The 25,613-nt window shown below is 34.0% G+C and overlaps 1 protein-coding gene across 1 annotated transcript; it reads right to left on the bottom strand.

Moving 5' to 3' along the window:
- Window positions 1-12,608: 12,608 nt before the first annotated feature.
- Window positions 12,609-16,287, bottom strand: LOC116198909. Its single transcript, XM_031529179.1, has 3 exons — window positions 15,633-16,287; window positions 15,357-15,406; window positions 12,609-13,815 (listed from the first exon to the last, which is right to left on the bottom strand). Exons 1-3 carry the CDS (start codon window positions 15,820-15,822, stop codon window positions 13,474-13,476), a joined length of 582 nt encoding a protein of 193 aa, XP_031385039.1. The 5' UTR covers window positions 15,823-16,287; the 3' UTR covers window positions 12,609-13,473.
- Window positions 16,288-25,613: the final 9,326 nt, after the last annotated feature.

Below are 25,613 nucleotides of genomic sequence, written 5' to 3' on the forward strand. Positions count from 1 at the left end.
CTTGATCTATTTGTTGTACTCTACAATATTCTCTTAATTGAGATTTATGATGAGTTATCAAAAAAAAATTAAAAAAAAATTTCTTTTAAAAAAAATCAATTTTCACTATTTGTTGTGCCATTCTTACTCAAATCTCATATATTAAATTTTGTGAATTTGAATATTTTTTGCTAAAATGAATCATTTATTTTCATGAGAGATTTACTTCATTGAGCTTTTAAAAGATTTGCAATAGTTTTAAAACATTATTAAATAAAGTTAAAATTCATACAATTATAAATTTTCTTTATTTTCCTAAGATTATGAATATTATTTACTATTAACATAACAATAATGATTCAGAATAATATATTCTTCATTTCGTATTTGCTACTATTATTTATAATAATATGTATTATTAATTAATTTTTATTTAACATACTAATCTATGGAATACAAAATAGTTACTATTATACCCATTTATTATATAACATTGCCCGTGAAATTTACATTGACCTGGCATTGGCATTGGCATGGATTGTAAAAATACTATTATAAGACCATTTAATACAAACAATTAGTAAACTTTATCTTTTACAACCGATTTATTAGTGTTGGGAGGTGGAAGTTAATGTTTTTAATATATCACATTAAAAATATAAATTATTGATCATAATTTATTTCTCTCCATATATATTACTGAGATATATTAACCTTAAGGCATATATACACTCTAATCCATTTATTGTAGTCAAGTTTATACATATATACATATATAAAGTTAGCTGAAATTTGTATATTTATTGCTAAAATGACTCAATTATTTTTATGAGAGATAAAAATATATCTATTTAAATCGAATTTCATACAATTATTGAAGTATTGAGGATAATTTTTTAAAAAGATCAATTTTTATTTTTTGGGTATATATGTGAATTAATTGTATATATATTTACAATTATATCATTCTTTATTTGCATTTAATTCACATAAATATATCATTAATATTGTATCTATTTTCTTTGAAATAGTATTTTTTAATCATAAATATTATTTACACATTTACTTTTCTGACCTTATAATATTTATAAAATTATATTTCTAACCATATTTAATGTGTGGAATACAACTTTTTATATATATATAGATTAAATAGTATAGCTAGATAGGTAGTGTTGTGAATGTGTGTCAAAGAAAGAGTAGTGCAATGGTACGTAAATTGCTAAATGGCACGTACAACTAATAAAGTATTGATCAAAGGGAAGACAAATAAATAAACAAAAATCCCTCTCTCTCTCTCTATATATATATATACTATAGATATACCACACTAGGTATGAAATCATTTAAATAGTTAATATTACTTTTGTGTTAATTTATTCTGAAAATTATGAACTTGTTATTTATTTATGTTTAACCGAAAATTTTAATTAGAAAATGATTTTGTTCGTAGGAATTATAAAATAATTTAAATGTTTGAATTAGCACAAATTATGAGATAAATAAGTTGGCCGTTTAATATCTTTGGAAGGGAAAAGTGGACGAATGTACAATTCAAGAGGGGAGAGGAGGATTGGTAGGGCTCCATTGGTCTTTGATGCTAGGGTTTCACACCGAAAAGGGGGGAAATGAGGCGTGGAGAGATAATATAGGGAAGTGATAGAATGAGACTAGTAGATAGTTTTTGTAAAAAGAATTTGCCATTTTAATTCTAAATAAATAACTCTTATCGATGGAAATATATTTATAATATGAATGATTTTTTGTGAAAATTCTGAACTCTTATTGTGACTGACGTAATTCATGCCATTAAATTTCAGTTGAGAAATTTCATCCAACTCGTGACGATATTTAGTAAAAAAACAATGTCATACTGATATTTTTATCTTTTATATTTTTGCCCACAAATATATTTGACGGCGCTCAACTGCATCCAAGGATGAGTTGATCCTGGTTCGTATTGTTTCCAGACAGAAACGTTCTGTTTAATAAAAAAATCAATTATATATTTTTTTAAAAATAATGAAAATAGAATCATTACAATCAAAATCATAAATGAGTTTTAATCTCGCCTCCCAATCGAAGCATGCGTTTGGTTTGTAAGTAAAATTTTAAAATCATAACTTTAACTTAACTCTGCCCACAACTAAACAAAATAATTCATTCAAAGTAAAAAAAGTGGGCCGCATACATAAACATTTATACCATTCCATTATAATAGATTCTCAACACCATCCCTTCATTTCCATGCTAAGAGGTTCTTCCTCTTTCAGCATGCCATATTTGATTTGCAATACGGTCTCATACTGTATCCATTCCTCCTCTTTCAGCATGCCATATTTGATTTGCAATACGGTCTCGTACTGTATCCATCTCCCTATTGCTCATGTCAACATCATTTCGGATTCCATTTTGTTGAGGCAGATTGCGAAATTCATCGTCATATTGTCATGCATCACCATATTCTTCAAATAATCTATCGTGATAACTATTTATCCGAATAAAATTGTACAACATAAAGCGGGCAAGCACAATTTGTCCTTGGCGGCACGGTCTGAAGTTTGGCATTACCCGCAGTATTCCAAATCTGTTCTTGAGAACGCCAAAGCACCGTTCTATTACATTGCGAACGAATGAGTGTCGCTGATTAAACAACTCTTCCTTCGTCGTTGGAGGATTGTCATTATTAAAGTCACTGCGGTGATACCGTTGGCCTTCGTAAGGGGCCAAATAACTGGGAATATTAGGAAAGCCTACATCAATTACATAATATTGTTATGCGTGCACATATGTACAAATAATATATATCTGTAGTTCCATGTATTTATCGAAATACATAAGAGTTTGACAAGAAAACAAGGAATATGAGCAATAACAACTTACCGCCTCGTGGTGCGGGGAAGGCTAGTAACGTTACGGCATCAGAAAGAATTCTGGAGTCGTGTGTTGAACTCTCCCATTCGGTCATGACATACGTGAAGATCATTTGATGGGAAAAAACAACAAGAACATTTTACGTTATGTCACCGTTTCGATCGCGATAAGCGCCTTTCACTAAAGCTGGCATAGTAGAATTAACATGAGTTCCATCCATTGCCTCGATGCAATGCTGCAGTAATAATAAAAATCAATACGAATTAAAGTACATGTAATAAAAGAATAGAAGTTCATTTCGGCAGTTGTATGATAATTACCCTAAAGAATGGATACTATTGTCGGCACCTGCGAATTTCAGGCTGCTCCTCAACGTTCCTCAGTCTTATGTACTTGCCACCAATGAATGAATTCCTTGAAGTATTAAATTGAATACCCATGAGACAGTATCCTTGGAATGCTGAAAGCGTTCGACAACAACGGATAATTGAGTACTATGTGCAACTACGAGTGAGATCATTTCGAGCATCTCCTCGATGGTCATACCATTCTTGGTATTTCAAATACCATAGTTTGCTCTTAACGTGTCGCACAAATTATGAAATACGTGAGGGTCCATTCTGAAATTCTCGTAACACCTTGTGTCATTTGAAAGCACTTCGTGAATGTACTCTTATTCTCGTAGACATGAAGTTCTACATGGACGTCTACGAGGGACATGTTGTTCAGACGCTGCAATTTGGATCACCAGAAGGACGGGCAAATCTTCTATGTTGTAGTCGTCTTCGTCTCTTGATTCATTATTATCTCGTGGTGAGTTCCCGTGCCTTGGCATCGCGTCTTCTGTTGAGGTTGACGAACTATATCGACAAACGTTAACATGATAGATTATTAAAAATAGACATGAAATGACGAAGGGAAGAATGTTTCAAACACAAATCAAATGCATTATCAATCAGAACCATAGAAGGACACATCACAGATAGTCACACAAAGCAAATTAAAGTCAATAAAAGACAAGCAGGTTCAAACAGAACAAATACAAAACAAGGGTTTAGTTAATGTCATAATAGAAAAACGGAAAAGTAGATAACAAACACATACGAGGAGGAACGTTCGGTCGTTCAAGGACGAACAAGGCTGCGCAGCCATTCGCGCCTAGCTTCATCGAACATGTAAACGAACGCACGACTCCAACGGTCATCCTCCGTAATACGCGCGGTACCGGCGAGATACTCAGGTTTGGAAATTGTTCCTTGCATTTTATTGAGCACATCCATGGCTTCCTCGATGCTGTGCTTCGCTAGTTTCTCATGGCTTGTCACGGACTTGCTCTTCTTTGACTCCGGAGGGGTAGAATTTTTCGCTTTCTCCTTCATGGTCATACTTTCCCTGTACAAGTCGATCAACTCCTGCAACTGCGTGTTGGTGTTCAAACCTCTCTTTCTCACTCGCCGCCTGGACCCTGTAACGACTGGTTCATCAACCTCACAAACTGAGTCATCACTATCGCCAGAGCCCTCTTCAAGATCGATAGGCTCTTTCCCACGGCTGTTCCGTGCTGCTAGAAATTGCTCTTCCATGCATGCATAGGATCGGGGGCTCTCAGGTGGGTCGGTGGAAGAAATTCGTAGGCCTCCTGTTGCTGTAGCAGATTTATACATTAGTTGCAAGGCCTCATAATGCTTGCACTCTTTCGACCGGAAAGTACTGAAGTTGTTGTGCCTTTGCATGTTAGACACAAGTAATACTTAGTAAGAACGACTTTGCGTGAAATGAGCAAAATTGTAAAGAGTAATCGTTATTGTACCTTGATAAATTTGTCCCGAATATCAGGACTCACCTTCACAGTGTTGGTCGGCCCATCCCAACCTACTCCCGTGTGCTGAATGAGCTCTGTGAACTGCGTGTACCGTGTCTTCAGCCTTCGTGCTTCTGTTTTCAACTTTTTGGCGCCAAGAATCACACCAGGAAATTTCTCTTCAAGTTCTGTATTCATCTGTTCCCAGTCCTTCCATTTCCAAGATGTTGTACGCGTCCTTTGGAACTTATCAACCATGATGTCAATGAAATCACTCTCCAGCTCGTCAGTCCACTCAACTATGCCTTCACCCTTAGGAGCTATCTCAGTTACAGAGCAGTACCGACAACTTATAAAGCACATACAACAATCAAGGTTAACTAAGTACATACACAGTCATACAGGCAAGGCACATATACAGTCATACATTCAAGCTTGAGGCCTAACTACCCACAATAGCAGCCTGGGACCTTTTTTTGCGACGATAATATCCGATTTCATGTTCCTTTCACCCACACAACTAAGTCAAGGAATTATACTATGTTCTCATAGACATTACATCAAACATGTTGCAGGATAAGATGCCAAACGTTACCATAGCATAAATGATCTTTCATTTCTTCTCTAGCATGTATGATTAGCCAGCCACATAAAAACGTTTTTGTATATATAGGATCTTTTGGAAGGACAGTAAACGGATTTTTCAACAATCGCAGCAACAACAAACTGTAAAAGAGAGGCAGCAACCAAAGTGCAGCGTAACGTTGCTGCAATCGAAAAGCAGCAACCAACAGACATAGGTACCAACAATTTCACAAGCAAGAGGAAGAGGATGCTACACAAAAATCATCCTTTAACAAATCGATCAACACAAGGGCAGCTCTTGTATGCACAGAACTGACATGCAACACTAACCCTTTCACCAACAAGCAGATACAATTCGAAGGAGTAATGTCAAATGAGTCAGAGAAATTATCTTCAACTTGGGTATGGAAGAGGGAAAGCGCAATCTTCGCCTCTTAAGAAAAGAAGGAAGTGGTAGGGGCCCGGATTGGGATGCTTGCCTTGACTGTGCTCAAACTGAGGAGGAGATGCAGGGGTTGGGGGGGTGGCGCGAGTAGATTTTTCTAACAGTCAAAAAGTCAACCGGGGAGGGGGTGGGGTCCACCAGTGACTTCAAACGGTTAATTGACTGTGACTTTTTCAAAATCAAAATCTGATTTAAAATCTCACTAACAAACCAAACGAGTCAGAAATCTCTCCTAGTCATGCGCGCATCTCTGTGCCCCAACTCGTGCCGTGCGTGTGTCCCGCTTGATCCCTTACCCCGAGCCTCAATGTCCTAAGCTGGGAGCCTCGTCAATTAGGGATTTGCAGTGGATAATTATTGCAACGATAGGATCCAAATAGGAGGAACATTGATGCTTGGGAGATGGACAACTTAATCATCAAGTTGGGAATCTTCTTCAATAATATAGAACACGGTCACAACAAGGCAACAAGTCCGTTTGATGCAGCTCTCAGAACGTAATTCAAAATTCAAATGATAGAAATAGAGCCAGCTCGTGCACTGATTGCGAGAGAGATGGTGCAATGCAATTTTATTTCACTCCAACTGCTCAGTTGCAATATTTTCTCAAAATCCTATGCTGGAAGACCTCATCGATCAACTAAGGATTTTTTGACGCCCGAGCAAGGGAGCAGAGATGCACGCATGGGCAGGAGAGATTTTTTCTTCTTTTTTGCTTTTTTGCTTTTTGGGGGGGTAAGATGGGCAGGAGTGGTTTCGATAGGGAAGAGAAATATCCCATTAGAGTTTTAACTTTTAACTGTAGATTTTTTTGGGCAAATTACAAAAAAAAACTCAAATTTTGTAAAAAATTTCAATTTTATCATAAATTTTGTTTTGTAACAAAAAAAATCATAAGTTTTCTAAAATGTCTCAAAAATGACCTCCGTTATAACTTTCGTCAATTTTTGCTTCCATACAAATATGGCAATGTGGACGGATGAGATTTCTCAATTGAATTCTAACGGTATGCATAGTGTCAACTAGTTATTTTTAGTCAATCACGCTAGACTCATCTTTTTGGAAACGGCAGATCAAAGAGCGACCTCTCTCTATTTTATTTAGTAGTATACTTGAGGAGCGCCCTTTCTTGCACGGAATGACATGAAATATGTAAAGCAAAAAAGAAAAGAAAAATGTGTACTTATAAATAATGTCTCAAAAAATGTGTCCTTGCTTCCTAGCCATATCATTTTTTTTCCCTTGAAACTTGAAAGTTGATCTATATCCATATTATATTATTGTTGAGGTTGAAAATATGTTCCTATTTGATACCATATTCTGAAGGAACTTACCCGATGAAAAGACTCGAAGAATCGGTAGATTTAGATATTTAGTGTATTTTGAATTGGGCGATATATTTTGTGATGTAAACTAGATTCAGATTTCATATATATCCGTATTAGGAATTGGGATTTTCTAATTTGATCGGGGTTTAGTTTCCTAATGTACAGGGATATGCTGGAGCTTCTTTGAAAGGATTGTATTGGTGTGACACTTTGTAATCTCGCGTGTATCTCATTACTGGGAATAAGAAAAAAACTATGCGCGGAGTCTTGCCATTGATGTATGGACCTCGCTATCCTGAACCACGTACATTGGTCATGCGATTTCTCTTTTCCTAATCTCCTCAATTGCACGAGATTATTTTTTACGAACGATCCCGAAATTTCCTAACAAGTGGCATCAAAGAGAGGTTCATGTAGAGAAATTGTGTTCGTGTAGTTTTGATCGTCATGGCTGGAAACTGGCTGGAAACTGGAAAGAATATGATCAATTTCCAAATAACGAGGCTCGACGGGACAAACTTTGCAGGTAGCACGGGTGGTCTATCGTGTAGTGCGGCACAGGTAGAGGAAATTTATTGCGTGGTACGTGCGGGTAAAACTCAAATTATATGTAAAATTAAAAGGATAATGACAAAGAAAAGGAGCAAATAATACCAATAAAAGTGTTGACTGAGTGGTAAGCAGCTCACCCCTGTAAAGAGGAGAACACAAGTTCGAATCCCGGGGAGCGTACTTGTTGGGAGGGAGAATAACTTTTAATGCTCAATCTCCCGACTGGATTAGTCAGACTCCATTGGATTTCTGGATATCAGGGTACACCCCGAAAAAAAAAAGAGCAAATAACACTTAGGGGACAGGTGAAAGTTGGAAACTGGTGAAACACATAAGCAGGATAGGGAGAGAGAATAGATAAAATATAGTTATTTACATAATTTATGAATTTTTTGCTCGATAGATAAATTTATAATTATGATTTTAATCATGTAACTATTATTAATTCAGTTTATTTTTTGAAGTTATTTGGAATGTGAAAGTGAGATGAAGGCTCTTTTCGACTTTAATAATAGTAAAGATACTTAAATGATGATAATGTTTGTTGAGTTACTTAAATGATGACCGGTAGGTTTAAATAATAGTGCTTGCAGCGCATCTATCGGGAGAAAATAACTTTTAATTCTTAATTTCTTGAAATTATAAGTGTAATGTTTTATATAATTTTATATATCGAAAAATTAGTGATCACTAGTAGGTTTGACTTTGTGGTTCAACAAACAATTAACCAAATCATTTGGAAAGGGCCGACTCGATCAATCAATAATATTTGCTTATGACCCGATGCTGAGAGAGAGAGAGAGAGAGTACACACAGAGGCTCTGAAGTCTGAACCAGCGAATCGTTCCACAGAGTAAGTAATATATAAATAGCTGGAGTTTTCATTAAAAAAAGCTGGAAGTTATATTTATAATTATAATATTGTATATATTATGCATGTAATATTCTCTTCCTCTTCCTCCCTTATCTATTCTATGCAATTGTCTTCACCGCCCCTCCCTCCCTAGCAGAGATGATGATGGAACGGATTTGGATGGTTGGATCCTTCCCACACCTAATCTCGTAGGAAAAGGTCAAGCTTTAAATTCTTCATAGTTTCCAAACCCGTTAAGCAATTGGAGAAAAATTCTCTAAATTTTTCATTAATAAATTCATATACATTCCCACGAAAAGGCAGTCACACGAATTGATATTTCATAGAACAAGTTTCAAATATAACAAATACCAACCTAAATTAATAAAAGTTCCAAAAGAGTTTTATCCCATTGAATTTATATATATATATATATATATATAACGAATTGAATAAGAGTCAAAGAGGGTTTAGCGTAATGACATATGCAGTAGCCTCGCCTAGCAATCAAGGAGTTCTAATATTTATACTTGATGAGATTATCCACGTTTATTTATTAACTATTATGAATTCTATTTTACTGTATCAGGCTCATAGACTTATCTTGTGACTCGAAAAAAAACAAATAAGGATAAAACTCTTTAGGTTTAGGATAGGATTTAGGTAGAAAACCCATGACCGTCAACCCTACTCCCTACCTCCCTCTTGGACAAATTAATCTACATTCATTCATTCATTCATGTAATAATTCAGTCATTAATTAATCAGGTGTGTTCATGATCATCATAAAGCAACTCTAGAAATTAGAATTAATCTCCTCTACTTTGTAGTTCATTTATCAAGTAGTTGCAAAATATGGAGGGTTCCCTATTTTTTTATATTTTTTTTGGAAAAAAAAAACGTGTACAGAATTATGTGCACGATATGATAGGAATCGTCCTCATACGTTACGTGGCTGTTTGCGGCCTCAACTACAACTGCATCTGCAACTGCATCTATACTCTCTTCTCTCAACTCTCATATTCTCTCTTTTATCTCACCTTTTTTTCTTTTTTCTAATTTTTATCTTTCCCCAATCTTTTTTTTATTTCCCACGTTACCTTGTGTTTGGTTCTCCAGTTAGATAATAATTCAACTCAACTTGATTTTGTTCAATGATTGTAAGTGTTGACAAATATATTGATAGGTGAAAATAAATATATGTATGTAAATATAAATGTGAAAGTAAACGAAAAATTTATTATTAAAAAATTGATTTGTATATATAGATGTGAAAGTAGATGGAGAATTAAATATAAAAAATTTGATTGTAAAAATAGTTAGAAAAAAATATGCGAGAGAATTTATTATTAAATTAGAGAAAAACGTAAAACAATAATAATTGTATTGATGAAGAATATGGTTGAGTTGGGTTGAGTAAAATTATGATTTTAAAACTAAACAAATTTTTTCTATAAATTAGCTATTTTTAAATAATAGGAAGAGTATAAAGGACAAAAAAAACCTTATCTTATGTAGATGAATAAACATGTAAAAATATTCTACTCATAAAATATAAATCACAATTTCGAAAAACTATGCTCCGTTTGTTTTCAAAGTCGTGATTTAAGATTTTAACTTTAACTTTAACTTAAAACACTACACAACAAAACACACATTTTAAAAGTCAAATTGGTGGGCCCCATATATTATTAAAATACAATCCCATTATAATTAATTATCTATACCTTCCATTCATTTCATATTTCAAAAGTCAAACTGGTGGGCCCCATATATTTTTGTCTTCTTCTACAATCACAATCACAATCACAAATTCGTAACTTTAACTCCGAAAACAAACGCATTGTTAGATTTTTTTAGATTCATTTCCGCGCGTAGCGCTAGTCAACGCTCTAGTATATGTGCATGTATACATATACGTATATATATATATATATATATACTGCCACTACTATAAAAGCGAAAAGGAAAAGGGCTTTGTCTAATATTCCTGCTCCAATAATGCCCATGGTCGATGATTTGATAAAAATTAGGAGCATTAAATCAGAACAATTTAGAAAATAAAATTATCTTTTCATATATTCTCTTAATATCCGCACTTTTCTCTCCATCTACTATTTTATTTCTCCTCTCAATTGTCCGCTCTCTCCTTTTATCTCTCTTTTTCTTTTTTCTTTTTTCTTTTTTTCTTTTTTTTTTTTATCTTGCCCCAACTTTTTTTTATTTTATTTCCCACCCGTAAGCTACTATTTTCTCTATAAATTAGGCACTTCTAAATAATAAAAAGAATATAAATGACATGAAAACCTTATCTTATGTAGATGAATAAGCATGTAAAAGTATTCTATTTATAAAATGTAAATCGTAATTTCAAAAAATTAATTTTTTTAGACCCACTTCCACGCGTAGCACAGGTCAATGCTCTAATATGTATATATATGTATATATATATACTATATATAAAAGTATGACGCGTTTCTCTAATTTTCAATATTCTAAAATTACCCATGTACCCTCTTTTAGTTTTTCGTACCCTTTCGGTTTGTGACTTTGGCCGCATACTTTCATATTATTTATGTTTATATTCAGGTTCTTTCTATCACTTTTAGTCGTATCGTTTTGGTTTGTGACTTTTGATCGCATACTTTTATAATGTTTATATTCATAATCTTTCTATTCATCATTCATTTACAACATTCCAACTTTTCTCCCCTCTTATCCGTGTCAACCGAGTTAAATCTTCATTTCAGGAACGAGTTTCATATTTTTTTTATATTGTACTGATAGGATTTTCCTTAATTAATTACGAGTATGTTGTGAACTTTCTTTCTTGGTAATCTATTGATAAGACCTTCAATAGATAAATTTAATCGTCAAATACAATTTTATATATGGAGAAATAAATTAAAAAAATTGAATTAATTAATTTATAATTTTTGATATTATCAGTTATGTTATATTTAAATAAAAAAATTATCAATGTACATTAATTATAGTAATTCGTTCATATTCATTGATTTAGTATCTTTAAACCAATCAATAAGATTATTGAGGATGTTAGATAATTAATTATATATTTTTTGGATGAAATTTAATTTTTATATGTTTCCTAACATTTTATAATTATTACGTCATATTATTTAATCAAGAAATCTTTCGCGGGCAATACACGCGTAAATGCACTAATGTGTATATATGTGTAGGTGTGCGCGCATGTGTGGGTACGTGTACTTTCCCGGAAATTTAAGATGGATGGGACGGATGGACCCTCACCCTCATGCTTGCATGTGATCATGCATGCACGTGAATGTGATCAGAAAATATCACAAAACAAATCAATTACACAAAGCAGCACAGCACAACAGCCGAGCCAAATGTGTGGTGTGTGTTAGGTATGCTTCGCCCGGAGCCACGGCCAGGCCCAGCTTGTGGGCCTCACCTCACTCGCAGTCAGTCACCGACTCTCCTCATTCTCGATCCCGATCGTTGTCAAACTCGCTTCCCTCGACAATGAAATGCTCACGTGAGCTTGCTAACCATATATATATTTTTTTTCCTTTTAAATTTTTAATGTTTTTGGCACGCAGCCCAACCGTACGTGAGGTGAAAGTGGTAAGAAGCTTCCTAAAATAAAAGCTCGATCATAAGCTGAGATCAGACAATTCATTTCATTGGGTGATAGCCAGCGGCAGCAAATGAATCGACAACGAGTCTCCTGCCGTGTCGCAACGCGTAGTGAGGAGAGAGAGAGAGAGAGAGAGAGAATACTGGAAGATCTTAATTAATTAATTAATTAATCAATCAATCCGAGGAGGAGAAAACTGTTGCGTTGCGTTACATTGCAGGCCACTTGGGAATTTGGGCCTCCCCCCTTACCTTCCTTCCGACATGGGCCTGCAAAGGTTTTAGAAAAAATCATTTTAACTGATACGAAACGATACGACAGGATACGACATTGGTCTATATTAATTAATATAACATATATATATATATATATATATTATACTTGTGGAGTCGTCCATAGTGTATGTATATATGAGATAAATTTCTATCTTTCCTTTTTATTTTCGATTACAAGAGAAGTTCATGGACTTAATACGATGAAATGAAAATATTATATATTTAAAAAAGATTACAAGAGAAGTTCATGAACTTAATATGATGAAATGAAAATGCTATATGTCTAAAAAAAGCGGCACAAACTTCCTTCTATTCTAACCGGCTGTAAAATTTTATAATTCGCTATGAATTAATTCATCCATAGATAACAGTAAAAAGTGACAGAGAAATTGAAACTCCCGTCTTGTCTTATAATATCTAGTCATCGAATTAGTGTCAACTTCGACCATATATATAGATATATGATTTTATGCGGTCTACTCTCCTATATATATATACACACACACATTTTGCACATGATAAATAATAGACGGACACACAATATGCTCACTCCACTACAGTACAAGAAGTAACAAAAGTAGAAAACAGATAAAAAGGCCAAAGCAGAGCCAGAAATTGAAGAAGAGGGAGAAAAGAGAAACATGTTCTATCCGGTCCAGTCAAGTCTATCTAGCTTACTAAGTTACTAATACATAAATATATACATATGTGTATATACTCACTCTCTTTTCTAGTGACTAGCTAGCTTAGCTTCGAGCTGACTAAGTGCATGCATGCAGATGCAGTACGGTACTACTGGCGGCAGCAGCAGCAGCAGCAGCAGAAGCAGGACAAACGAAGCGCCATGGAAGTCACCGCCGCAGCTAGCGCAGATTTCGCTTAATTATAACAATAATAATAATCATATATGTGTATGTATGTATATATATATATATATATGTAGGATGATAATAATTAATTAATGACGACATATCCTAAAAAATATTTAGGAGGGAGGGAGGGAGGGAATATATAATATATATTGTATAATTCATTTGATTGATGATTAATTTGCATGCATGGATTGGAATGGAAGTGGAGTTGGAGGAGGTCGCGGACGAGATGGAAATTGAAGATAATGGGTTGTGTCGTCTCTCTCTCATCTCATCTCGAGTCATCAAGGCATGTAGAGCTTGTTGCCGCATTTGCACCTCCAAGCCTCGGGGTAGTACTCAGCCGTCACTGGCGTCCCCGGCGGCACCGGCACATGGACAGGTTTGCAGGGAGTACACTTGCCGCACTTTGACGTGCACCTGGGCGGGGACGACCCTGGGCCCCCCAAATTCCGCCTGCTGCTGATGCTCATTCCAGCTATTCCCCCTATCCCCATCCTTCCTATATCATCAGTATCAATATTATTATTATTCGTAGCAGTTCCAGCTGCTAATTCGAATTCCACTTCTGCTCCTTGTTCCTCCATCTCCATCTTTGCCTCTCTAATCTCCTCATCATCAACTTCCTGCATGCATTCCCGAGTTATAACACTATTATGTACATATATGAGATTTTAAGATCCTGACAGTAAATGAATGAACAGCATTAATTTGCGCGCATGCATTGAAATTTGGAAGCAAACAGAGGAGGAGGAACACAGTTCCGATTGACGCGTTGACTTGAGTTGAGGGGTTGTTGGTTCAGGGAGGAGGACAGGCGGGGCGGGCCGCTAGTTACCGAGACAGACAGAGCCCACCCGTTAAGAAACACGTACGACAGTACAAGAGAAGAGAAGACAGACAGACAGGCAACATATATAGCTAATTGTAATCAAGAGTCCCACACCAAGGGAAGAGAATGTCTAATACTAATAGCATTTGATTGATTTGAGAGTCTTCTTGATCATCGAATTAATTGTTCATAATAATCATCTAGCTAGCTAGGTGATAAGTAATCGTTCATGCATGTAATACGTACGCCAAAAACATAACCATATATGAAATGCATGCATGATTATGGACAACCAACCCAACAGGGGTGGCGTACATGGACAATAATTCCTCTCCTCGGGTCGGTCACTCGACTGACTGACTTATTACTGGATTGATTAGATTATATTAGATCAGATAGATCCATATTCAGATCAGTCATAATATATATTCTTTATTAGTGATATTTTACCCCTTTTTTTCAATTTTTCAGTACCCAACTTCACAGTCACAGCTCTCTCTAAGTCTATGAAGCCAGAGCAGTGGACCACCCACACCCACCACAGTCACAGCACAGTACAAACCATTTTCCCAGTTCCCGTCCTGGTGTATGTGATGGACAAATTAATCATGCCCACGGCCATGTCGGGTTTCTGCTCCATTGGAATTGGGTGGGGATTTCATTTCATTACGTATTCCGTGCATTGCATCCATCATCTCACCTCAGAAGAGAGAGAGAGAGAGAGAGAGAGAGAGAGAGAGAGAGAGAGAGAGAGAGATGGTCCCTGAAAGAGGAGAGGGGGCCAGATGAGATGGGAGCTTGGGGTTGGGTGAGGTCACCGCCGGCCCCGCCTCTGCTGCTGCTGCTCATGCTGATGCTGCCGGGCTTTCTTTTCCACTCTGCTCTCCTCTCGCTTCCAACCCAATGTACGTATTTGGCCTTTCTGGCTTTGTCTCCGCCTCTGTCTCTCTTCATCTCTCTCTCTCTCTCTCTCTCTCTCTCTCTCTCTATCGTTTCTCTGCTAAAGAAGATCGTAATGGAGCCGTTGTGACTGACTGGACGATACAAATTTTTTTTAGATCTCATTCGTTCGTGCATCTCTTGTAAATTAAAACAGCCCGACAAGAAACCATATAAACGGGGATCAACCAGAAAGATTATATAGTTGGCTCTCTCTCTCTCCCTCTCTCTCTATATATATATATATATGTTATAATTAGTAGTGCGCTCTGGAAATTAGTAGATAGAACGTCCGGTCGACTAGCCTAGCTACTCCGATTAACATCACGCATGCATGCAGTCTATGCATTATCATTGACAGATCAATCCTTGAATCAGCCAATTGCACGCACTCACCTGATGATCCCGCTGAGCTTTACCCGCCAACGAACACAAATTGTCTCCACCTGCAACGAGTTGCACAACAAGAAGATTAACAAAAACATTGGGCATTCGGTTGAAGTTCAAGAAAATTAAATTAAACCCAGAAATTAAGAGGACAAAAACTTTGCATATTATACCAAAACAAAAGAAAAAAAAAGAAGGAAAAAGAAAAACAAATGCAGGGAGTACAGAGTAGAGCTAGGGAATAAGGGAGGGAGGAAGGTGGAGAAGGAAAGAACAGTAAACCACCTGTTATTGATGATGATGATGATGATGATGAAGAACATGGTATCCTGCCGCTACTGTTGATTCCAGAGATGGCAAAAATGAGGAGGATTAGGAAGACCAACAAATTAGTTGGGGAAAGCAGAGGGCTCCTGGTGCTGCTGCTTATGGTGAACCTCAGCCTATTCCTCTTCCAGCGTAACTGTTGCTCCATCTATATACTACGTACTGCTGCTACATGTAATGCAATTACAACATATGTAACCAGATACTCACTCAACTGGGGCAGGGGCTAGGTTTGGGAGCAGAGGCAGGACAGGGAGATGAATGAACGGTAGGGGGTTGGATGAAGGTAAATAATGGCTGGCAGGCCGGCAGGCAGCTACTGACCTGACCTGAGGCAGAAGATGGAATTTCTTTTTTCTCAAGGGAAAATAAATATCAGAAAAGAACAGAACAGTGTTGGTTAGTACTAAATATATTATTCCCTGATCTCTCTCTCTCCGCGTGAAATCCGATGAGGGCTCTTTTTTCTTTTTCTTTTTTTTGCTGTATTGGGTTGGAAATGGTAATGGTATTATATCAGTTGGGGAGGAGAGACATGGCTATAATTAGGGATGGATTGATGGATGGATGGCTGAGATGATGAGTGCCGAGTGGGGAAGCGCGCGGGGGTAGTTGAGGTTGGAAATGGGAAGCAATGGGGCCAAATGCCAAAACAAAATCAAATGGTAAGGCTCGCTTACTATATCAACTCTTCTTTCTTTTTATATAACTATGGGAGCAAGCAGTTGAAGCAGTAAGCTAATTAAAGCTAAGAACCATCACGGGTTAATTTAAGTGGTTTGACGCTTATTCCGTTTAAACAAAGTCTCGGATTCGAATCATTGTGAATGCAAAAAATTCATATTATGAGAGTTTTACCCATTAATGAGCCAATCTGACTCAACTAGATTAATCGGGATTCAATTGAGTTTTCGAATATCATGATTCACACCGAAAAAAGCTATACAGAAGAAGAAATAGCAGAGCAGCATGCCGGGGGGGGGGGGGAAAGAGAGACCCAGTGGGTGGGGGAAAAGAATACAATACTTAGGATTATAATTATAATTAGGAATTTAGGATTAGAAAGAAAGAGAGAGAAAGGAAGAAGGGATAGATAGGATCCTCTCTGGTTCAAATCCACTACTGTACTGGGCTCCGCTTCTTCCTCAGGCCAAGTCCATCCCCACAACCGAGAATTTGATGTTAATCACTCGAATAATTATCACAATTATTTTTAATTAAAAAATTATTATTAATTTTTTCTCACTACATAATTTGAGATAGGATGATCTAGAATTTTCTTATTTTTCACTTACTTTGGCCTAGGCAGAAGCAAAGCAGGAGAGGAGAAGGAGAGTTGAAACCCCTTGCAAATTCCAATAGTTTGTGTTGCGATTTGTGAGCCCTGACCTGATCTCTTCCTCTGCCCTGCCCCTGCTATCCCCCTTCCCATCCCCATAATTGTCTCAATTTTTTTTTCCATTCTCTCCTTTTCCTTTTTTTTTCCCGGCAAACTAAACTAAACAAAAACGGAATTCAACCACCTTTTGCAAAGTCTCCCAACAACAAATCACTATAAGCTGTTAATTAACCCAAAGAAATCACTAAGCGATTATATGATAGCCCATCGAGTAAACTGTTCATGAAAATATTACCTTCACAAGACACACACACACACACATATATATATATACACACACACACATATACATAACCACCACACCTCCCTTATCTCCCTATATATATATATATATATATATATATATCCCATGCAATAAGTCCGGAAATACCATCTGAAGTATGTGTTGTGTCGGGGCATCATTGCCGCCATACCCACCTCTTAGTTTTGTAACAACTGAAAAATAGCAATCAGAAAAATCTTGTTTTTACGATTTAGAGTGAATCCAAATATAGATCAAACGATTGTTCCAGATGGACTATTAATTTAAAAAAATAAGATTGGATCTTTTTTTTCCATGCCGAATAGTTTTTCAAGGTCTTTGCTTGTTAAAGAAGGTGTATTAGTTTAATGGCACAAATCACCGATTAGAAACTGATAGGTCATGAGTTCATCCTCCCCGTTGGGACTTATGAACTCTTTTATATTGTTTTATTTTTTATCCTTGTATAGGACTCATTGGCCTCGTAGATGATTGAAAAAAAAAATGTTTGTTTGCCTCTTAATACACTTGGGAGCCTCCATCTATCCCTCCCTCTCTCTGTAATATCTTCCAAAAGATATTAAATGAGTCTAGCGGGTACGCAATATACCAAGTTTCCAATCACAATATGGAACAATGTTCCGTTGTATGGAGTATATATATCTTTAGTTAATTTTCTGAACCAAGCGGGATAGGGCACCAAAAGCTGGCTTGGCTTCTAATTAATCTGACTGATGAGCAAGCAATGGCATGCAATAGCAGGTTGTGTCTCCGGACCGGAGGGAGGACCCAATACGGGTCGAATACCCATGCAACATGTCCAGTCGGAGGACGTTCGAAAACAAAATATTCAATTTTAAATGACCATATACTATATATCTATCTATCTATCTATCTATATATATATAATATAAAACGGAACTGCGATGACCTCAGCCACATATCCTCTAAACACTAGATTTCTAAATTGAATTTTTTCAATTTTTTGATTTTTTTTTGTAACTGTTAAGTTATTAAAATTTTAAAAATATATAGATATAGATTTGCAAGACCAATAATTATTTTCTTGATTTTTTAACTTTCCTATAAAAGATTTTTTATTTTAATTTTTTTATATTTTCTTAAAGCAATATAATTTGCTAGATCGGTTATTATTTTTTCGATTTTTTCAGCATCTTTTGAAAATGAATTTTTGATTTATTTTAAAATTTTAGAATATATATATAGATTTGTGAGACCCATTATTATTTTGTTAATTATTTCAACTTTCTTTAATAAATTTTTTAAAAAATTTTATTTTTAATATTTTAAATCAGTATAATTTATGAGACCTATTTTTATTTTCTTAATTTTCAGTATTTTTTACGAAACGAAATAATGATTTTTTTTGAAGTTTTAATATATATATATATATATATAGTTATAGATTTGCGTGACTGGTTATTATTTTCTTTATTTTGTAATTTCTTTAAAAAATATTTTTTAATTTTTTTAATATTTTAAAACTGTATAATTTGTGAGATTGGTTATTATTTTCTTGATTTTCAGCATTTTTTACAAAACGAATTAATGATTTTTTAATCTTTTAAAACTTATAGATTTATATGATTCTATACAAAATGTTATAGGTACAGATATTATGTATAACATGTTATAAATATGATGTGTTATATATTTTGTATGGTTTCATTAACCCGTGAGTCATATGAACCATTATGTATATTAAAATTGGATAGGATCTTATTTATAAAAATATATCATATTTGTATATCTAAAGATCTCCTATCATATTTACTTTCCAAAGAAATAAATCATATTATATATCATAGGGTAAATTGCACTGGTGGTCTAAAAAGTTTTATAAATGTTTCAATATGGTACAAAAAGTTTATTTTGCTACTTGATGGTACAAAATATTTTAAAGTTATTTCAGTATAATACAAACTGTCATATCACTATTAATACCATCAAACCATCCTTTACAATACTGTAAATTTTGCACCATCATGTAACTTACATAAAACATTTTGTACTATTAAGTTACAACTTCAAAACATTTTGCACCATCATGTAACGTCTCACAAAAATCGATTTTGCACAATCAGCGTCGACTTGATAGCGTCAATGGCAAGATAACGGTTTGTACTATACTGAAATAATTTTGAAACATTTTGTACCATCAAGTAGTAAAAAAAAAATTTGTACCATATTGAAATATTTATAAAACTTTTTGGACCACCAGTGCAATTTATCCTATATCTTATTGATATAATTCATTATTCTATCTATTAAAATAGAAAACGTTCTCTACCATATCACGAATATATATCAAATATATAATTTTTTCCTAATGGTAAATTACAAGTTACACGCATATAGTATATAATAAAATTAAAAAAGCATAAAAATCGAATATTACCAATCTCGTGCAACGACTTTACGACTAATATATATGTATAGGTAGTTATTAGGAGAGTTTAGTTGGACGGGAATTAGTAATTGATCTGCATGCAACTGCAAGTGTTCGTACGCGGGTTTCTTCTTTTTTCAAAAAGAGAAAAGGAAAATCAAACAATGCGAAAGGGAATATTAATTCATGATTTTACTTAATTACTAGAATAGGGAAGTGCAAGTGCACGTGTAGGAGATAGTAGAAGATGACCTTGCATACTATATTACTATTTCTAACCAAATTAATTATTATATGATATGACATGATGTTGCACATATATATGAAATATTTGTGTGTGTATATATATATAGAATAAATTGCACTGATAGTCCAAAATATTTTACAAATGTTTTATTATAGTTCATAAAGTTTTTTTCGCTACATGATGGTACAAAATGTTTCAAAGTTGTTTCATGATGGTACAAATTGTCAACTCAAGCTTGACATCGTCAAGCCGACGCTGACGTGGCTACTACGTATCATCTCCTTGCTGATGTGGCCGAAAAATTTTAAATAATTTTAAAAATTTTAAAATTTTAAAACTTTTAAAAATAATTTTAAAAATAATTTTAAATTTTAAAAACTTTTAAAAATAATTTTAAACTTATAATTTAAATTTTAATATTAAATTTAAAATAATTTTAATATTAAATTTAAAATAATTTTAATATTAAATTTAAATTTTTTATAAAATTATTTTTTAAAATTAAAATAATTAAAATTTTAAAAAATAATTTTAAAATTTTAAAATATTTATTTTATTTTATTCTAAATTTTTACTCTTTTTTTAGACTTTTAAAAATTTTATTTTCTCTTAAATGACGTAGCGCACTATGATTGGTTCCACGTAATAAAAGTGACACATAAGACGCACCACGTCAGCAAAATATTAACGGCGTTAGGGCCAATTGACTGTTTGTACTATCATGAAAAAAATTTAAAACATTTTGTATCATTATGTAGCGAAAAAAACTTTTTGAACCATAATAAAATATTTATAAAATATTTTGGACCGAATTTGCAATTTACCCATATATGTGTGTGTGTGTGTGTGTGATCCGAGGACGAGGATTCCACAGTCAAGCACTCCCCGACAAAAACCTCCATGTCCAAACGCATGTCTAGCTAGCTAGGCTACTGTCCCCTTCTTCCAGGCTACTGCATAAAATACTGTTGACATTTTCGTCTTACTATATATATATAGATATACATACATATATATGGACTTCGTCCAATATTATATTATACTTGTGGTTAATTAGAGTCCCCTATTGCCTGAGCAGAAGTGTCACGCCATGCATGCATACATGATACATCATGCACCATTCCGAGTCCTTGTTTTTTTTCCCTCTTTTTGATGAATTGCATCTTTTTGAATCGACCTAACTTAAACCATGCATATTTCGCTAATTACCCACTATTACTTTAAACCCAAGTCTCTTCTTGTCTTTAATAAATTTTTCACCAGGCCTACAAATAATCAAACTCAAATCTGTACTAACTTAAAAGTTCTAATCATTAGAATGGCGAGTCCAATTATCATCTTATATATCAAGAATTTTCATTGTATTTTTTTGTGTGTATTCTCCATATTTATATATATTTGTAATATATAAGCCAATTTAATTAATCGTATTCATATGGATATATATATATATATATATGTACACGTACACATTTGGGACTTGGGACTTGGGAAGGCCGATGAGTTCTGAGAGCAGCCTAGCTACATGTACATAATATAATCTATATACATATATATTAATATATGTAATGTATATGTAATACATATATATAATATATACATGTATATATTATATATAATATGATGATCTAGATCTATCCTTTAATTTTGTGCATGTTTCAACGTAGTCAGCCCGAGTTGGTGCACTACGCGGATTTTTTTTAAAATAAATATGCAATAATTTGATAGATGTTTATATTATAGTTACTAATAAATATAAATTTACATTGTTTCAATGTGAATAATAAACGAAACTTTTGGATTATTAGTCGGTTAAATCCATGAAAAGCCTTTCATTGAGGAGCTGAGGAGCTCACGCGCCATTAATGAAATAAAACGTGTACAAATATATATATATATATGTCATATCATGCAGTCCCGTTTTGATCTTAATGAATTGCGGATATATAATTAGTAATAAATGAGTATATCGAGGGACATATAGGAACTTTATGTGCCATAAATACAAATTAATGTATCTATGTTTGAATGTGATGCGATGTTTATATTTGAAAAAAAAAAGAACATTTATATATATGGAATATTGATATTGAAATTAGCTAGGGCAAGGGGCATACATACACACACATATATATATATATATCTTACATCACAGCCATGAGTCATGGGGTCGCAAACATGTAAAATGAGGAAACAAGCTGAGATTGTCGAAAGAGATGTGGCAACCAAAATTATGGCATGTTAAAGGGAACGTACTCAGGAGGAGCCATGAAAGAAAGAGACTGATGGATGCTTTGCAGCCCCCGACAATACATATGTCATCATATATTAATTAAATTAATTATTATTGTTTGCTTCGTTCGTCATAATTAATTAATTCCCATAGGTGGCGCTCCTCCTCCTGCTCCTCTATAATTTTTTTATTACAAGAAAGGTTTATAAATTAATATAATAAAATAAAAATCTTAATAATTATTATAGGAGTTAGTATGAACAGTCCCGTCACAAGAGTTAGACCTATAACCTCTTGATTGATAGGTAAGATCGCGCGCTACTGTACTACAACGTCTTTTCCTTCTCATTTATTAATTGTATATAAACTTTAATTAGATAAATTATTCTTATTTATTTGTGAAATTTTAATTAATCAACAAATGCATATATATATATATATATATGTTTGGTTTTCATCATATATATATACAAATGTCCGATCTAACTGGCTAGTTAGTCCATGTGTATATTATATATATAACATTGTAGGCGATTTTGTGTGAAGCTAATCTAACTGGCTAGTTAGTCCATGTGTATATTATATATGTAATATTGAAGGCGATTTTGTGTGAAGCTAACCATACTGCTATATTATATACATGTTCATATGGACATTGATTATAATTAATCACTATATATATATATATATATAGAGAGAGAGAGAGAGCTAGAATATATATACTAGTGAAAGAAGGGGGAAATTAACCATGACATAATCAGACAGACGATCCAGCGAGCGAGGCGTGTGGCGTTGCCAATATATCATCAATTACACCAAGGAAATTATTAAAGGCGTTGCTAGCCGCATGCATGTATAATTTGTAACCGATGGATCGATCCATCGAATCGACGTGGATATATCGGAGTGGGAGAAAAAGAAAAGTCTTGATCATCTGCAACCATATATATATATATACATACATACATATATACATATATGTATCAGGTTGAAATGAAGAAAATTTGTGTTTTTGTTTTTTTGCATTTGTATTCATCTGAGTTGTGATTCCTTTCCTTCTGTTTGCTGCTTGTGGCGTCTGTTACAAACTACAACCAGCAACGACCCCTAAAATTGTCACTCCCTCCTAATCAATTTGCCTCGAATTTGATTGATTATTTCAATATATATATATATATATATATATATATATATATATATTCCTCAGCGTCCTCCTACGTACTAAAATTAATCGACTTTGATTGATTGAATTGAATTGAAATTTGGATGATGGAATTACGCAGTCCCCCCATCCGCATCCATCAGCCAGCCCCAGCCCTCTAGTCAATTCCCTAGCAGTAGCAGCTACCTAGCTAGTTAGCTTCTTCTAATATTCATCAATCTTATATATCTGCACATCTGTCTATACTATTATAAAATAGGAATAAAAAAAAAAAGGAAAGAAAGAAAGTGCTTCTAGCATGGTTTCGTGGTGAGACACTATTCCTATATATTAGATACTCTAATATGAAATATTGGTCATTCCTAATTTACATATTTTACTCCTCAAATTGTAATCCTTCAACTATTCTTTTGGTGATTTTTTCACACAATAGTTTGTACTCGTCTATCACTAATCCAACACGTGGCCAATCACATCATGACACGTGTCCACACGAGCTAATACTGAATCGATGATCAATCTTTTGCAAATTCGATTTGATCTTATTTATTTAAATAATTTGTTCGGTTTTCCAATGGTTTATTATATCGTTTTTTAACTAGTTTCTTCAGGTTTCGTTCATTCATTTTATCGTCTTCAATTTCGATCACCATATTCAATCATCATCTAGCAATTGATACAAAGATTCTACCTTTTCGATCATCAAAGTGCTTGACAAACAACCGGTTTTCGCATTTTTTTTGTATTTAGTTGAAAATTTTGTTCTCCAGAATTGAAACCTCAACTCCCCCATCAATTTCGCGATGCATTCAATATGAAAAGAGTCCACCCGCTGAACGTCCCTCAGTTGCGACGGGAAACTGTTTCAATTACAATGCCAATTCCTATCGACATGTTTTGTTTTAGTTCGTCAAACTGCGCTATAGCCCAAAGCTTCCCGTAGTATTCTCGGAGAGTTCGCCAATGGCTGGCCATGTTGATCTTTCTAATTTTTTTTCCAACCTCCGATCAATTTATTTTTTCTTTTTTTGCAACAATTATTTCCACATTTATTCCTGTATATTAAGGAATGTCTTGTAACTTTTAGTGAGTTGATATTATATTTCGTTCGTTTTTTGAGTTAATTTTTCTTTCTAAAACTATTTTGTATTATTAGCTCAAGTTAGTTGCAATGTCTGCCAAATCTCATTTGTGTATAAAACAATCATAGGAATATAAATTTCTTTAGGAGGTAAAACAAAAGTACCAGCGAAAATGACCATGATATAAAACTAATAAGCCTGTATATTTATATATTGACCTAAATCAATTCTATATTTCGCTAAAGTAACTCTAACTAAAGAAATAACAATGAGTAATTGTTAAAGACTTCAAAGCAATATTGATTTTGATTGATTGAATGGCTTGCCAAGTTGGGCCTTTATTATTATATTCAAGTTTATAGTCTTAGTTGTTGATGAATAGGCAATGATGACGACCATTTAATGAAAACAAATATTTGAAAAATAACTTAATTTTATTCGTTTACCTGTACTGGCTCAAGTTAATTATAATATCTGTCAGAGCTCATTTGTGTTGTAAACAGTCTTAGGAATATAAATTTCTATAGGAGGGAAAAAAAGTATCGCCAAAGAATACCATGATTAAAAACTAATAAATTCGTCTATTCATATATTGGCCTTAGTCAATTCTATAATCTACTTAAGCAAATCTAAATGAAAGGATAATAGCGAGTAATTATAAAATGGCAGTTAGAGATAAATGACTATTAGAAGATCGTGTGTTCTCATATTTTTTTACCTTTTTTCCCTAATTTTAATTTACTTTTTTAATTCCATAATTTTAGGCATAGTGATTCCCATAAAAAAAACTAACATTCAATATTTTTAGGAAGTTAAACTACGAAAAAAAAATCGAATTTTTTTAGCAAATGACTGGAAAAAAAAAAGGCATCGCTCATTCACCGCAAGCCGCCATTGATGGCAACACTCATCACTTTTAAAATATGTTGATTATTGTTGCAACAATCTCATTTCCTTTCCACAATCTCATTGCCGTTTAATAAATTTGCGTTCCGCCATGCTGTGTCTGTCCAATTTCGATCTCCGTCCAAATGCTCAACAAGACAACTACCAATGGCTGTTGTTAGCACGTAGGAGCATGACTGGACATAAATCGTTCATGAAACTTAATCATAAGATGACAAATTCATTCGTTTGATTCACTTGATTATGTACAGTTTCATTC

The sequence above is a fragment of the Punica granatum genome, chromosome 3, assembly GCF_007655135.1.
Source record: "Punica granatum isolate Tunisia-2019 chromosome 3, ASM765513v2, whole genome shotgun sequence".
NCBI lineage: Eukaryota > Viridiplantae > Streptophyta > Magnoliopsida > Myrtales > Lythraceae > Punica > Punica granatum.